The sequence below is a fragment of the Astyanax mexicanus genome, chromosome 16, assembly GCF_023375975.1.
Source record: "Astyanax mexicanus isolate ESR-SI-001 chromosome 16, AstMex3_surface, whole genome shotgun sequence".
In the NCBI taxonomy this organism is placed as follows: domain Eukaryota; kingdom Metazoa; phylum Chordata; class Actinopteri; order Characiformes; family Acestrorhamphidae; genus Astyanax; species Astyanax mexicanus.
In genome coordinates this window covers 36,291,109-36,307,206 of record NC_064423.1, presented here as the reverse complement: position 1 = coordinate 36,307,206, position 16,098 = coordinate 36,291,109, and the positions used below count along the sequence as shown (strand labels likewise).

At 38.7% G+C, this 16,098-nt stretch overlaps 2 protein-coding genes and 1 long non-coding RNA gene across 6 annotated transcripts in view; 1 reads left to right on the top strand and 2 right to left on the bottom strand.

Moving 5' to 3' along the window:
• Positions 1 to 16,098, top strand: part of znf143a (zinc finger protein 143a) — a 33,033-nt gene that overhangs the window by 10,970 nt on the left and 5,965 nt on the right. For 2 of the 3 annotated variants that reach the window (XM_049465686.1, XM_049465685.1), the window contains exons 13-15: positions 474 to 601; positions 1,522 to 1,644; positions 3,076 to 3,177. In XM_049465686.1, coding sequence (XP_049321643.1) covers positions 474 to 601; positions 1,522 to 1,644; positions 3,076 to 3,177 — 353 coding nt within the window. The remainder of the gene's footprint in view (positions 1 to 473; positions 602 to 1,521; positions 1,645 to 3,075; positions 3,178 to 16,098) is intronic. The other variant, XM_049465687.1, reaches the window with a different exon arrangement.
• LOC125782233 (endogenous retrovirus group FC1 Env polyprotein-like) lies at positions 5,379 to 9,424 on the bottom strand. The gene is made up of 2 exons (XM_049465688.1): positions 7,982 to 9,424; positions 5,379 to 7,923 (listed from the first exon to the last, which is right to left on the bottom strand). Exon 2 carries the CDS (start codon positions 6,973 to 6,975, stop codon positions 5,749 to 5,751), a length of 1,227 nt encoding a protein of 408 aa, XP_049321645.1. The 5' UTR covers positions 6,976 to 7,923; positions 7,982 to 9,424; the 3' UTR covers positions 5,379 to 5,748.
• On the bottom strand, positions 14,064 to 14,675 carry LOC125782234 (uncharacterized). Of its 2 annotated transcripts, XR_007424843.1 has the most exons (3): positions 14,338 to 14,675; positions 14,206 to 14,270; positions 14,064 to 14,166 (listed from the first exon to the last, which is right to left on the bottom strand). It is a non-coding gene; the product is annotated as an uncharacterized LOC125782234 (long non-coding RNA). The 2 variants fall into 2 exon arrangements; XR_007424844.1 differs by lacking the exon at positions 14,206 to 14,270 and having other exon boundaries at positions 14,271 to 14,675.

The following is a 16,098-nucleotide window of genomic DNA, read 5'->3' as shown; positions in this document are numbered from 1 at the left end:
TGACTGGCCTGCACAGTGTCCTGACCTTGAGTTGATTGTATCTCACCTCACAAATGCGCTTCTGAAAGAATGTTTAAAAATCCCCATAAAGACACTCCTAAACCTTGTGGAAAGCCTTCCCAGAAGAGTTGAAGCTGTTATAGATGTAAATAGTGGGTCAGCATCATATTAAACCCTATTGATTTAAGAATGGGATGACCTATTTATAAGCTCTATGTTTACACACTTCTCATTAACACTCCTCTTCATTATCCAATGAAGCTTTTTCTCCTGATATTGGCCTCATACTTATACTTAACCACACAAACTTATCTGAGACTTGATCAGCACTGAGAGTACATTGCAGTCAGAATTGTAATTACCAATATTGTCGTTACAGTAAATAAGCTAGTACAGAACATCATTTTAGGGGAGGGGGCTGTATATAAGTATTTTTTCTTAATATGATAAGTAAATATGATTTATTTTCCCAGAAGCCATCGACGATCCCTCCATAAATGACGTCACAGCAAGAGGTGTGACCGGCTGCTCAGAGATGACCCATCTGACCTCTGAAATTGAAGGGCAGGACCAAGCACAAAATGCAACAGAGACCCACGAGGTTAGTATGGCCAGAATCTTATTCATACATGCACAAATACGGTTAGTAGAAGTGCAGACCTGTTTCTAAATATTGATGCGAAATTCTACATTTTAAAGTTAAGATTTGAACAATTTGAATTTCATAGCTTGTATATTAACAGTTGGTTCTAGAAATGGTGTAAAAACTATTAACATGAAAGAAAAACATTTAATTAAAGCATCTGAATTGTTAAAATGATTGGAAGCAAAAACTTCACTGTTAACAGGAGCTAGTTTTATCTGTATCACTGACCCAGCACTCCTTCATTCTGTAAAATAAGGTCAGATTAACAAACTCAGATTCACACACTGTCCTGTAGTGATGCTGTCAGGATGTTCAGTATGTGTATCTGATGTGCTGCAAAATTGTAATAAAAATCACTATACTATTCATATACAGTACTGCCAGTAATTTGATTTTTTATATTTTCTTATAAATTTAAAGGAGATCTCTGAGTGTAATGGACGTTGGGTGTATTAATAGAGGATAAAAAGTACCTATCTTTGTTGAATAGCCCACTTCTGCTCTCCCACAGCTTTCTGAGGTCCAGTATTTTGTGCACTTTGCACTAACAGACTTTTAGAATGGATAGTACGGTGCATGTCTTGCTCCGGCAGATGAATTGCTTTTTACACTGTTATTCAGGCTCAAAGTAGCTCCATACCTCATTGGTAGAATCTGGAGAGCCCTGATATTTAAAACGAAGCATTTAGAACTTTTAAAACTACACATGGAGTTTAACAAAGGCCACTGTTTACATCCCATTCTTTACATCTCCCGTTCTTTGTTTTTTAATATCGACAGTAACCAGATATTTTCAGCAACAGCTGGAATGTATGTATTTCCAAGGAAGTAATTTTGCAATCTGCTCAACTAATCTCCCCTATTTATTCATACAGGCAGTCAGTAATACCATCACAATGGTAACACAAGATGGCAGCATGATCACTCTTCCAGCCAGCGAGTCCATGCTGTCCTCAGGGGAAGTCACCATGCTGCAGGAAGATGGTACAGAGGCGCGGGTATGTGCTACTTTAAACACTTCATGCCTGACAAACTTTTAGGGTGTTTTCACGCTGGCCTTTTTCTCAGACACGGATGCGCTTTCTTGGAGGGTTTGGTACGTTTGGTCAAGTGTGAAAGCTGCCTTTGAGCAGTTCCCAAAATCAGTGGTCTGGGGTTCACTTTAAGCCAGGTGTGGAACCCAGACATGTATAAATTAATAGAGAGCCAAGTGTTAGTAAAAGTAAGTAAAAAAAGTGCTCTATCAAAAAAGTGAGTTGAGTTGAGGTGTTTTTAAGCTCCACACTTAAGTAGAAGTGCTAAAGTATTCAACATTTTTTGTACTTACAAGTACCTTATTTTTCAGAGGCGCACTTAAAATCCTTTAATTTACCCCAAAAATCATCAGTGCTCCTTATGTAGAAATTCTACCAGTCAGGTATTAAGGAGCAGTAAAGCCACTCCGCTGAAGTACAGTGTTATACAGGAGATCTAGTGAAGTTTCTCCAGCACCAAGGCTGGAGCAGTATTAGCATTAGCAGCTAACTGCAGCGCTAGCTCTTTTGCCGTTCAGAGGTGAGTATATCAGACTATAGTCTGCATGTGTACCGTGTTAAAACATGCTACATGGGATGAACAACTAGCTGATAGCACCCTGGCTAACCGGAACACTCAGGTTTCCTCAGTGTAGCACTGTCGGGCGGTATTTACTAGCGCTAAGTTCTGCTAACTGCGCTGTTGAAAATATTAGAAATCTAAGTTTACTGTAAATAAACAAGTGCTTTACACATCCAAATAAACAAATTTCGGTAGCAAAATCTGTGTAGATCAACAGCATGGTGACGCCCTTGTTCCTTACTAGTGTCGCTTATAAATGTGTCTTATAATCCGCTGTGCCTTATATATGTAAATAGACCAGAAAGTAGATGTTCATTAAAAGTGCGCATTATAATATGGTGTGACTAGGCCTGTCACGTTATCGATTTATTGTACAATAAATGGACATAACTTCAATAATATTTGAGAATCGTGAGCTTGTCTACTGTGTTCATTTGAATGTTATAATATATAACAGTAAACAGTATTTTAGCCTGTCATGCTAAATGACCAATGCTTCAATAACTGTGACTCCATACAAACAGAGTGGACTGCAGTAGGTGAAGGAAAAATATATATTTTTCCAAACAATGATTATTTAAAATGTTGTTGTATTAAAAGACTACAATTGCTTTGTTATGCTATTCTATTATCATTTTGTCAGTGTAATTTAAATGGTTTTAAAATGACAATAATATAGTTTATCGCAATAATTTCTGGGATCATATATCGTCCACAAAAAAATGGCATCATGACGGGCCTAGGTGTGACTCATAAGTTTTTTTTCTGCTTTAATTAGTTGTTAGCTTGCTGTTACATTTATGTATTTATTGTCTGTGTTGCTTTATCTGCAGATGGCCATCATGTCACATGATTTAGCTTCATTTCAGACCAAACATGAAGGTTACCCAGTTACTCTTCTAGCCACATCTAACGGTACACAGATCGCTGTAGAGGTGAGTGGAATTTTATCCTACAATATATGGATAAAAGTATTCGGACACCTGCTCATTTATTGTTTCTTGCTGAGGCCAAAAAAGAAAAGGTTACACACACTTATTATTTGCTGGATCTCCTTTAGCTTTGATTGCGGCACGCATTCGCTGTGGCATTGTTTCGATAAGCTTCTGTCACAAGATTTATTTCAATCCAGTGTTGCCAATATGCTTGCTGGTTCGAATCCTGTTCATGTAGCTTGCCATCAGCTGCCGGAGCCCTGAGAGAGCACAATTGGCCTTGCTCTCTCTGGGTGGGTAAAGTAGATGGTGCTTTTTCCCATCTTCACACCTAGGGTGATGTCGATCAGCACAGGGCGTCTGTGAGCTGATGTATCAGAACCAAGTCGCAGCGCTTTCCTCCGAGCGTTAGTGCTGTGATGCTGCTCTGCAGTGCTGAAGCATTAGCAGCAGTTTAAAAAGAGACAGAGCCTGACTTGACATTTATCGGAGGAGACATGTGTTAGTCTTCACTCTCCTGGTGTGTTGGGGCATCACTAGTGATAGGGAGAGTCCTAATGAGTGGGTTGGGTAACTGGCTGTGTAAATTAGTAGAAAATGCATGGATCATAACCCTAACCAATAAGAAAAAATGGAGCGTGTGATGAAATATAACTGTGATAATCAAAAGAAAGTAACCCACAAAAAGTAATTAGTTATAGCCCACTGGACTGGACAAGCTGTGTGTGTATTTGCACATCTGTGTCGCAATAGCTGCAACTTAAAGCAGCTGAATGCATTCTTCAGAGGGGGTGTCCAAAAACATCTGGATAATTAGATACAAATGCTTTAGATTCACACAAATCCATTAACACATTTTGTTAAAGCTTAATAGAAATATAATATCTATGGAAATATCAGTGTTTACACTGGTTCCATTTCAGGAACCAGTTTACATTACAGACATGTGATATGTGAACCACAAAGAAATCTGATCACATTATAATGGCCTTTGTCTCTTACCTTCTTATATAAAGCTTTGTTCCGCCTTAAATGGATCATTTGATTATCGTTTTGTACACAATAATATTTTGCCAACATTTTTAAATACTTACATAGCCATAAAAATTACATAGCCATAGGGTGATCATGGTGATCATTTTTTACTGTTTGTGTTAGGGGTGGGCAATATGGCCCGGAAATAGTATCACGATATTTTATGGTATTTTCGTGATAACGATACTCTTGGTGATATGACAAAACACTGAATTAAAAAACATATTTCAAGAATACACTACTGCAACAAAATTAAATTAAATGTTACTGTTGCATATGTTGTAGAAAAGAAAATGAAAAGTGGGCTACCCCCACTTCTCGTCCGGGGTACAACTCCCCTGCGTGTTCGTTTGATAGAGAGAGTCAGACAGGTGGAGTGAAGCTGAAAGCAAACCAAGTATTTATTACAGAGCACTGAATATTCAGGAGAACCAACACATGAAAGACCGTCTAACAGCCGTCCCAGCATAAGTTCTGACCCCCTCTGATCTGACTCCATGTTTTATACCCCAAATGACGTGAAGCCTGTTGATGAGGCGTTGCTAAAATCATCTCATGTTAGCATGCGTAATTTCACATGTCTGACCGGACCACTAGTGTTTGGCCTTGACTGTGTTCTTCCAGAATGAAACATCGTGGCACTATCTGTGTGTGTGCGTCACCCCCCTCTTTGAAGCCGCTGCAGGTTCCCCCACACACAGAAGACCGCTTTGATCTAAAAGCCTTTTCTGTAGCAATTTAGCCCCGTACCGAGCGTACCAGTCGAGATCACACAGAGTGTACCAGCCGCTGATTGATGGCCATTAATTAGGGTCATGCAGTGAACGAAATGCATGAGTCTCACACTAGTTCTCATATGTTATATGTTAATGTGTTAGTAAACGCCTTATGTATCGTGTGGGTTAATTTGTCATATAATAGAGTCTGTGTTAGTCACATGTCTGATCAAACAATGTTTATCTATATGTGTTAAATAATATACATTGTGAGTATTGGTTAATCTTCTATATAAATGCGTGTAAAATACACTGTGAGTAAAAATGATCAAATATAATGTGAGTATTGGTTAATGCATATACAATACAAGGTTTCACACAATAATTATGTAATTATAGATACTAAGATAAGTAATCATTATTGAAAGATATTTGTCAATACACTCAAGCTAAAATAAACAGTTACTCTTTAATTCTCCCTTTTGACGTATCAACCAGATACGTCAACACATCATAATTCCTCCAAATATGTATTTACATATGTTCAACACGTGATAAACATATGTGTGAACATTTTGCTAATGGTTGGAGCGAAAACCTGTTCCGGCAGCCTTCCAACCAATTTTTCACAGGAAAAATTCTCCCACGGCCCCTCTGCCACCAGGCGGCTAATAATTCGAACTCTATCAAAGGAGGAAGTGACATCATTGCCTTAAAGTCATCTCCAAGACTGGTTGGTTTACAGCATTTCCTCCTGCTCTTCCTCACACTCCAATATAGGTAACATATATGGCGGTTTATCTTCTTTGCCCGCCATCATTCATGTTATTGTTCTTTCTATCAGGGATCTAATACACGGCACGCAGCAGCATCCGCATGTAACTAAAATAGCAGCGAATACAGCGATTGCCGAAGCCATAGATACAAATACCCCCTTCCATTTACCGAAGGTTCTCTCTAGCCATTGAGTTATTGGATTATCTACCCCAGTGTTTTCTGCCATTTCTCTGGACAGGGCTTTTAGGGCAATTAACGCTGTAGTTACCTTTCCATCTGGGGCCGTGTTATTAGGGATTACGGTACAACATACATCTCTGAACATATGACAGACGCCACCCTGATTCGCGAGTACCATATCTAATGCAATACGATTTTGCCTGGTCATTAGTGAGGTTGCTGATAGCTGTTCTGATAAGCCTGTTATTGCTGCCCTGGTAATGTTAGCCAGTCTCATTACTTGGTAATTTACGTAATTAATTCGATCGACATTCTTATTTGGTGTGATCCAAATTAAGATACTTTCCCATCCGGCGGCTATCTGATCTACCAATTTATGCTCGTCCGGTACACCCCGAGGTACGCCTATTGCGTCTATGTACGTAGGTGTATTTTTGGTTAAGTCAAAATCATAGTCATCCGATCTCCTAGGCCTATTCAAATTAGAAATAGGTTTGTGTGCGCCGTACATAGTGATTGGGGAAATTAGTCTTACCATAGCGCAGAGGCCTTGACTACGCGTGGGCAGTCTTAACAGTAAGGTTGATCCTCCACAATAATAATACAGTCCCGCTCTAGCCCATGGGCCTATAGAGTTACCGGAATCGCCATTAAATATAGTGCGGCACCAATTAGGGTTTATGTTGCCCAAGTGTTTTGGGTTCTTCGTCTCGTCCCCTGCTGTATGGTTAAAACAAGTAAAGTTACCTGAATCGGGAATCTGAAATGGTCCTGAGCCGGTGTTATTTGCTATGACTGGAAAAATATTTGACAGGACAGTACAATTGGCAGGGTTAGCCATACGTGTTAAACTAATCATACACTGGAACCCTATCGGGTCTTCTGTTGGAAACAATGGCGCTGGACCTAAAAACAATGCCGGTCTAGCCGCGGCACATGCTACGCACCCGTCCATGTCAGCTTCTCTGGCTTGTGCATTTATCCATTTTATCCATAAGTTGCTCCCTTCAAACCCTGTACTTAGCTTCACGATCTGTTCGGTTGTCCATGTAGAATAATCTGCTCCCAGTATTGACCGATCCCCCCCCATTATTGTCTATTGCGTTCTTTGTGGCCTCGTCAGTGTCAATGGTCGGTTTATCTGTAACTCTAACTTTGATCCATCCCACAGGGTCATTACCCCGTACATCCACCCCGACCCCTATAAAAAATGCCGAAGATTTTTCCCCATTAGGATCGGATTGCCACTGTAATGCAACGGTTATCAGAGTATTTATCGGACCATTATCCCTTTGTATGTTAATACTATTCCAGTTCTCCCGCTCACGAGTCGCCCAGCGTTCGCTTGGATCCCAATTAACATGCGTTGACCTAATTACGTGTTCCCGCTTGTTACAAGGTCTGGCCTTATAAGCTGCTTGGTCGGTGTTATGGTTACACTTAAGATCATCATCACGAGACCAACACAAATACACCGCTTCCCCCTTGGACCCCAGCTTACCACAAGTCACTACGTCGCATAAGTTCACTGTCCATGCGGTCGTTTCACCCCAATAGTAGTCTAGTTCTATACCTCCCCAGCGCCTAATGCATTTTGAGTTGGACTGGGCGATGGTTGATCGTTTGGTTCTATTAAGCTGTGTGGGCTGGTCTGTAGTTGTTGCGTTTGTCGGGTGTACGGTTGCCGATGTGTTTACAATTGTTCCCTCTACCGTTGTTAGTTGTTCTTGCTTTGAGACAATGGCCAGTGTTATTATCATTATACCCATGAGGGCAACGGTTATTATTATCTGGAGCCATATTGGAATAGCCAGAGGAAATGCTGGTTGGTTGTAGTGTCCGTACTTTGACCTGTCCCACTCCCTTTTTCCGTACCAAGCCATTATTAAACCATAAATGTGTTTTCCCTCTAAGTTTCCCACTATTTAGTAAACTTGTTATCTATAGCCCTATATGTGTAAGTGTTAAGGTTACAGAGTGTAAATTTTTTTTTTTTTTTTTTTTTTACAATTTCGTTTTTTCAAGAGTCCAAGGCAACCTGCAAGGGAAAGCAATGTTCAGGACAACCTGTAAGGGAAAGCAATGTTCAGGACAACCTGTAAGGGAAAAATAATGTGTTCCCCCCCCCTAATTTAGCAAATCACAGTTTATAACCCTATATGTGTAAATGTTAAAGTTGCAATGCGTGTAGTTCTCTTCTTCTTTCTTCTTGCTTCAGGGTTCTGAAGGTAGACTACCTCAGCCCCACGTACGAAGAGCTTTACTCTGGCTCTTGATGTCTGCAATATCAGTGAATGAAAAGTATGAGTTGATGTGTGATAAGACTATGTGTGTTCTTTAATGAGATGTGTTTAAGAGTTTCTGTATGTAGTGTACTTTGACGCAATCGAAACGTTGCTGAATGAGTCACTCCCTCACTTCCGCTCCTCAGTCACAGCCAGGCTGTGTGCTGCTGCTGCTGCGCTCTGAGAAACTCTTGTCTCTGCTGTGGCCGGGCCAGGCCCGTGCTGCGGGGGCTCTGCTGCCCCTCCTTCCTGCTGCTGCTGCTGCGGGGTGAGTGTGCTACCCCTCCTTCCTGCTGCGGGCCTCCATCTGGGTCAGACGATTCAGCTGCTGTTCTCACCTCTCCCTCTGGCTCTCTAAGCGATCTCTGTTGTTGCACAGCTGTAGAACCCTCGCCTTTCAGTTGATCTGCGTGCGTTGTTCTCTCAGTCACCTGGAAAGGCTCAATCCAGCCATGCTCGTTCCCCTTTCGTGCGCAATTGCGGAGGAACCCTCACTCTGTGTCTGGACTGGTCCACATTTGCACCACGTTCTCCTTCTCCCCCCTGTGTAAACAGATCTGAAACGAGACTTTTGTATTCGTTATAATCAAGTTTAAGGTTCTCTATTCATTTTGGAAGTCTTCTAAGGGGTCCTCCGTGTCTCCTTCCTGCAAGGTAAAATACATGGTTAAAATTCATTTATCACACTTAACTTGAGCTCTAATTTCCCCTTGGAAGTTAATTATTTCATATTTAAATTTTGTCTGTGCACAGATTTCAGCCCAATTTTTGTTTTCTTACCTTCTTCAGTTGTCTTTCAGTTATATTCACTCATGAGTTTTACTGTCAAAAGTGCTTTCAATCCGTAACATTTAGTCATTTCTTTAAATCCCTAACTTTTAGGAATTTTCAAATTTAAATTGCAACATTTAATTATCATCACCATTAGTTACTTGCTTTTACCTTCCTTTTGTTCACATCCCTTTCCCTTTTAGTGTAACTGCTTCCCTGTCGCTCTAACTAATCTCTTCCATCCAAATTAGATCTTACAAACACTACTAATGTTCACCACCCAGTTTACCACTAGACACACACTATTTCTCCTGCATGCACACACTCACAAACTCAAACACTTCCAATCTCACACACACTACCAAAACACATCTCAACTCTGCAGCATCATTGTACCGACCATATTTTACTGCTTCATAGCACAAAACTGCTGCTTTAAACACACCTGCTGTTAAACCTACCACTGAATCCTTCATATCTTCTTATATTGTATTGATAATACTACATAGATAATAAACAAGGAACAAACATTTGGAAATATATCTAAATCATGTTTATTATTATTGCTCCATGCAAAGTTTTAATGATCAGCTGCTCTATTCTCCCCTCTATATCCACACTGATTGATAGAATATCAGGGCCCAAAGTTTTAAATTCTGCACAAACTACACATAATGTGGCTTCTGTCTCAGGAATGGTTCCATATTGATGTACTGGGCTTTCTTGGGTTACTTTTGCTTGGACTTTAGAATCACCGCTTGTGGCTATATTACTTTACCTGCCACTTTGTTTTCTGCAGTGTGCTATTTTACTAAGAAATTATGTTTCTGACTTTTTCAATTCCCAAGATTTTATAAAGACTTGATTTCTATATTTAGTTGATTTTATTAAGTGCTTTAAGAATTGGGATAAGTGGAACGTGATTATTTTTCTCTGTATCAATTGTTCCATTACAAACAATAATATTAGCAATATTAATAAACAATTTTATGCTTTGATTTGTTCTTGTTATTATAGCAAATAAAATCCGAACAATGCTTTTCATTTACTGATCAATATGTTCAATATGTATTTATGCATATATAATGCCAAGCAGATTGCTTTTCACAATTATCAACAATACATCTATTTCCTTAAACAATTTACCAAGCCTCACACATTGTTTTTCTTGTTCAAAAAATGGCTTACATGTTGAATAGTGAAAGTTTAATTTTGTGTCTACATTTCTAAGTTTCTTATTTCTTCTTTTTAAATTAGGATTGAGTGTGTCTTAAAGTTAAGACTGTTACAATATTGCTGAAAGTAATTGCTCATCTGCATAGTGGTTGTTTTAAAATCAAACTTTAAAAGATAAACAAGCTAAAAGTTTAAAAAATGCTCTATATGTATAAAATAATGATTGGTCAAAAATTTTAGTAATAGTGGTGAGGGATGAAAAAGGTAATAGGTTTAAAAAAGATAAAAAAGTATGAAATAATTATTGGGCCAATAATGGTGGTAATAATGATTATCTATTCACATCTCCCCCTTTTTCTGAAACAGAATTTCTGTTTCAGAGAACTTAACGCAAAATTGCTTCACCCTCTTACTGTCCATTGGGCTGGTGTACCCTGCCCAGGCCTCCACTGACACACACCCCATCACTCCATTCATCCACTCACTCTCCCCCTGGGCTGCGCTTCCCTTCCACGATGTTTTCTCCGTTCTCTGTCAAAATGCATGTGGTGGTCAGATCGAGACTGTGCCTGCCTTAGGTTGTCCCGTTGTAGTACGTTGGGATCTTACCCGTCTTCGGCTAACCAGCCTATCACACTGAACCACACACAGCGTAGCAGCACTGTTTTATCAAGATTCAGTGCCGTAGTGTTCAGGGTACAGCTAGGGAACGCCAACCCAGGTATGCCGTACTTTCATAAATTCACACTCTGATGTGTACCGTGAAAGCCCGTGCAAGGCACCAAGTACCCATGGTTTATTATTTGTTATTCTTGTATACATATTTCATTTATTACCACCAGTATCACCTTTTCTCTTCCACTGAATTTAGCTTAAATTATTTGCTGTGATGCCACTGCTCTGGAATAGACCCAAAAGAGTGCATGTCAATGAATAATTATTCAGATGTGGCATCTGTATCTCACAGATGTATCACAAGGTTACATTTTGGTCCAGTTTTATTTAATATATACATAAATTATAGTGCTGGCTCTGCTTCTCAGATTGCAAACTTTACCATTATGCAGATGAAACAACTTTATATTGCTTAGCTGATTTTGTTCATGCAACAGCCAGAAAATTATGCATTTGTTTTATAGGTGGCATTGTATAAGCATGAAAACTAAATTTATGCTGTTTTCCAGATCTCTTTCTAGTCTAATTTAATACCGTAAAGCAAAACAGAGAGCTGCATTTTCAAACTCATTGTATTTCCCCTTATTTAAAATGAGAAAGACCCAATTCACTAAAGCTTGTATTACATCCAATACTGAGTTTCCTTTTCAAATAAATAAGGTCTTTCCTCATTGGTTTCTGAAATCAACTATCCCTCTTAAGAGAATCAAAATATCAGCATAGACGGATATACATGAGATCATAGAGAAATTAGATATTACATCTGTCTTATATAAGTCTCATTCAGCTAGGACTGAACTGAGATCAGTCTGAATAAGAAACGAATAGTAAGATAATTGACTAAATCACCTGATAGAAAAAGCTGTGTTTGGAATGGCTCACTCATTAACTCATTCACTATTTACTATGTAGCATTTTCCTATTTATTGAACTGATTATTTAACAATCAAACAAGAAACCATGTTTATTTGTCCTGCTCTGAGGACATCTTACACAGCAGTACTGCATGGCATAGTATATTTTGGAATTTCTAGCATACCTCTTCTGTACAATATTATTATAATATAATATAATGAATAGTGAACTATATGGGGGAAAAATATACTGCTGAGTTTCGACAAAGCATTGTAAAAATGGCCAATCCAAATTGCTTAGTATTTCTGCAATAGGAAACTATTCCGACACAGCCACACACCTTTATTATTTTCATTATTAGATTTGCTTATAGAATATAGAGTTAGACATATGTCCCTGTTAGGTTAGGGCCCCCAAGATATAGTCCAATACCCAAAATTAAGCCAATTATTTCCTCAATTCTGACTCCCCCTTTTCTTTTTTCTTTTTTATTTGTGTTGCTAACCAACCCCATAATCCCTTTATTAAATGCTCTAAATCCTCTAATTATCTATCCAGTCACACACCTCTCTGACATTATTCAACAACTTAATTATTTATATTAACACTTCCCCAACCTTGCTTACATTAAAGTATACTTTACTCATGATTGGGTATTCACATTTTCACATTTATTTTTGGAACTGTCTTATAACGTATGCATATGTTATATTATATTATATTATATTATATTATAGTTCTATGTCACATCAGTCACTTTCGTAATCGATGTCATCGCACATTACTCTGTTAATTATTTAATTATTTATGACCATTAGTAACATCTACTGCACTGCTCCATTTACAGATAGCTCTTTACCTTGTATAGTTAGGTTTTTTATATCCTTATATTTCCTTATATATATATATATATATATATATATATATATATATATATATATATATATATATATATATATATATATATATATCTACCCATACAAAAGCCTTTTCCCCCTGTTCACCTCTGTCCCCCATTTTCACTGTGTATTACTCTCTATTTCCCTACTGAACTGATGTTCTATTTTCCATGATATCTCACAAGTGTTAATTCACAAATAAAACCAACCTCTCAGTCTAAACCCAATAGGCTGGACCAACTCCACCTACTTCACCTTGGACTCCTCCCCTGCAGTGGGACTCATCCATTCCTATTTTGTTTTCACACAAGATTTCGTACACTCAACCAATCACACTGCTCACAGGAGCCCCGCTCACAGTTTCACACACACTCCAACACATATGCACACACTTCTGTTTCACTCACTCTGTCTTACACACACTCTTTAATTCGCTGCCATACACTCTCTCACTCACTGCCACACACACATTCTTTCTCTCCGCCACACAAGATACACATTTTCTGTTTCTCTCACAGGAAAACTGGACACGCACACTTTCACACTCGCAGGCACACTTTTAATCCCTGTAACAGACACTCGTAGACCCTTTTCTTTTTCTCTCTGTCAGTCGCACATACACAATCACAAAGTCAGACACACTCAGTCCCTGGAATAAGCACACATACACACGCATACTCTCTCACACTTATTGGCCACAGACTCACTTCCCTCAAACTTATAGTTTATACTGCTATGTATACCCCTTTTCATTTGTTTTCTTTTACCCCAGACAAGACACGAATAAGCCATGCACACAAGCAGTGGGTCGCTGCCCACCCGCGAGATACCGCTCCCGGTCCGCCTTCGACTATACCTAAGGACCCCCGTTCACACTTTTAAGCTACTCATTTATTTTAAACTAACACTCACGCGCTAATGAAGGTTTTCCATATGGTCCCAGTCACGCTTCTTAAAGCCCGCAACTTTCAACATGAAACAGCCAATATATTAACCAGATCTTTTGTCAATTATTTCTTTCTGTATTAATAACAAATCATTAATCTATGGGAATACAGCCCCCTGCCTGGCAAGGCACACCTGTTATCCAATGCTAGAATTGTCATCATTTACATCTGCATTAAGAACAAATCCTTACAACCACCGTATCATACCAGAACTATTATTTATATAACTAGTAGAAGTTCATAATAGTTACAGCGCCTACTAATAATACCAAATGTCTAGAGCAGCAACAGTATCTGCTTATATTATTATTATTATTATATATTTTTTATTTATTCATTTATTTACTTTTTATGATATTTTATTTTATTTGTTTTTGTTATTTTCTGAACCTCATTTACGTACTTTTTATGATATTGTATTTTATTTGTTTTTTATTCGGTTTTGTTATTTTCTGAACCAATTCACGAGCGGATCAATCTCGAGGTAGGCTTACACCTGGCCGTTATCCGAACATCTCGTCAGAAGCCGGGGGGACACGCCAGCGTCCAATCCTTAAAACCAGAGGAGACCCTTGTCTCAACTCCTGAGGAGACCCTTGTCTCAACTCACCTATATATAAAACCAGAGGAGACCCTTGTCTCAACTCCTGAGGAGACCCTTGTCTCAACTCACCTATATATAAAACCAGAGGAGACCCTTGTCTCAACTCACCTATATATAAAACCAGAGGAGACCCTTGTCTCAACTCCCGAGGAGACCCTTTTGTCTCAACTCACCTATATATAAAACCAGAGGAGACCCTTTTGTCTCAACTCCCGAGGAGACCCTTTTGTCTCTACTCACATATGTACAAAAGACGAGTAAAACACATTGGTATGCTTACTGCTCCCTCCAGACCGCAGCCCGACAGCCGCTCCACTCAAATTTGAAATAGCCAATATGCAGAATTTGATTAAACCGGCTCTGCTTACCTGTTTTGTTAAGTTCGGCCGTGAGTGGATCAGTGCCGGATGCTGTCCTTCGTCAGACTCGTTCAGAGGTCGGGGTCACCAAATTGTTGTAGAAAAGAAAATGAAAGGTGGGCTACCCCCACTTCTCGTCCGGGGTACAACTCCCCTGCGTGTTCGTTTGATAGAGAGAGTCAGACAGGTGGAGTGAAGTTGAAAGCAAACCAAGTATTTATTACAGAGCACTGAATATTCAGGAGAACCAACACATGAAAGACCGTCTAACAGCCGTCCCAGTATAAGTTCTGACCCCCTCTGATCTGACTCCATGTTTTATACCCCAAATGACGTGAAGCCTGTTGATGAGGCGTTGCTAAAATCATCTCATGTTAGCATGCGTAATTTCACATGTCTGACCGGACCACTAGTGTTTGGCCTTGACTGTGTTCTTCCAGAATGAAACATCGTGGCACTATCTGTGTGTGTGCGTCACCCCCCTCTTTGAAGCCGCTGCAGGTTCCCCCACACACAGAAGACCGCTTTGATCTAAAAGCCTTTTCTGTAGCAATTTAGCCCCGTACCGAGCGTACCAGTCGAGATCACACAGAGTGTACCAGCCGCTGATTGATGGCCATTAATTAGGGTCATGCAGTGAACGAAATGCATGAGTCTCACACTAGTTCTCATATGTTATATGTTAATGTGTTAGCAAACGCCTTATGTATCGTGTGGGTTAATTTGTCATATAATAGAGTCTGTGTTAGTCACATGTCTGATCAAACAATGTTTATCTATATGTGTTAAATAATATACATTGTGAGTATTGGTTAATCTTCTATATAATTGCGTGTAAAATACACTGTGAGTAAAAATGATCAAATATAATGTGAGTATTGGTTAATGCATATACAATACAAGGTTTCACACAATAATTATGTAATTATAGATACTAAGATAAGTAATCATTATTGAAAGATATTTGTCAATACACTCAAGTTAAAATAAACAGTTACTCTTTACATATGATATATGACACACCCCTTACTGAGATATTAAAAAAATACAATAATTTTATCAGATTTGTAACAGAAGTCAATGATCCAGAATGTCATGATACTAATGATGCACTCCCAATATCTCCATATATCCAGGATTAAAGTAAAATAAATGATACTGTACAGATATAATCTGTCTCTAGTAGATATATAATATGAAATGAGAACAGTGTGAAAATGCAAAAAACAGTAAACAAGTAGTGTCCTAATGTGATACGATATGGCACACCCCTAGTTTGTAGAAAAAGCAGAAATTTACTTTTCTCATTTCCCATTAAAAATATCTATTAGAGACAGATTATATATGTTTAGTATCATTTATTTTACTTTAATCCTGGATATATGGAGATATTTGGAGTGCATTATTAGTATCATGACATTCTGGATCATTGACTTCTGTTACAAAAATTACAAAACTACAAATATACAGTATCTAACATACAAGTACCTAAAGTTAATAAGAAGAGAGAGTGAAAGCAGCATTGTGTTTTTAAACTCAAAAGAAATGGAACAGCTTACCAGTTGAGATCAGACAAACAGCATCAATAAAAGGCTGAAGACGCATTTGTATAAATGTAATGTTTAATAATTAAGTCATTTAT

Bases quoted from the DNA above. Each gene is read 5' to 3' on its own strand.
- LOC125782233 (XM_049465688.1), bottom strand. From the start codon at position 6,975: ATGGGGGGGGATCGGTCAATACTGGGAGCAGATTATTCTACATGGACA.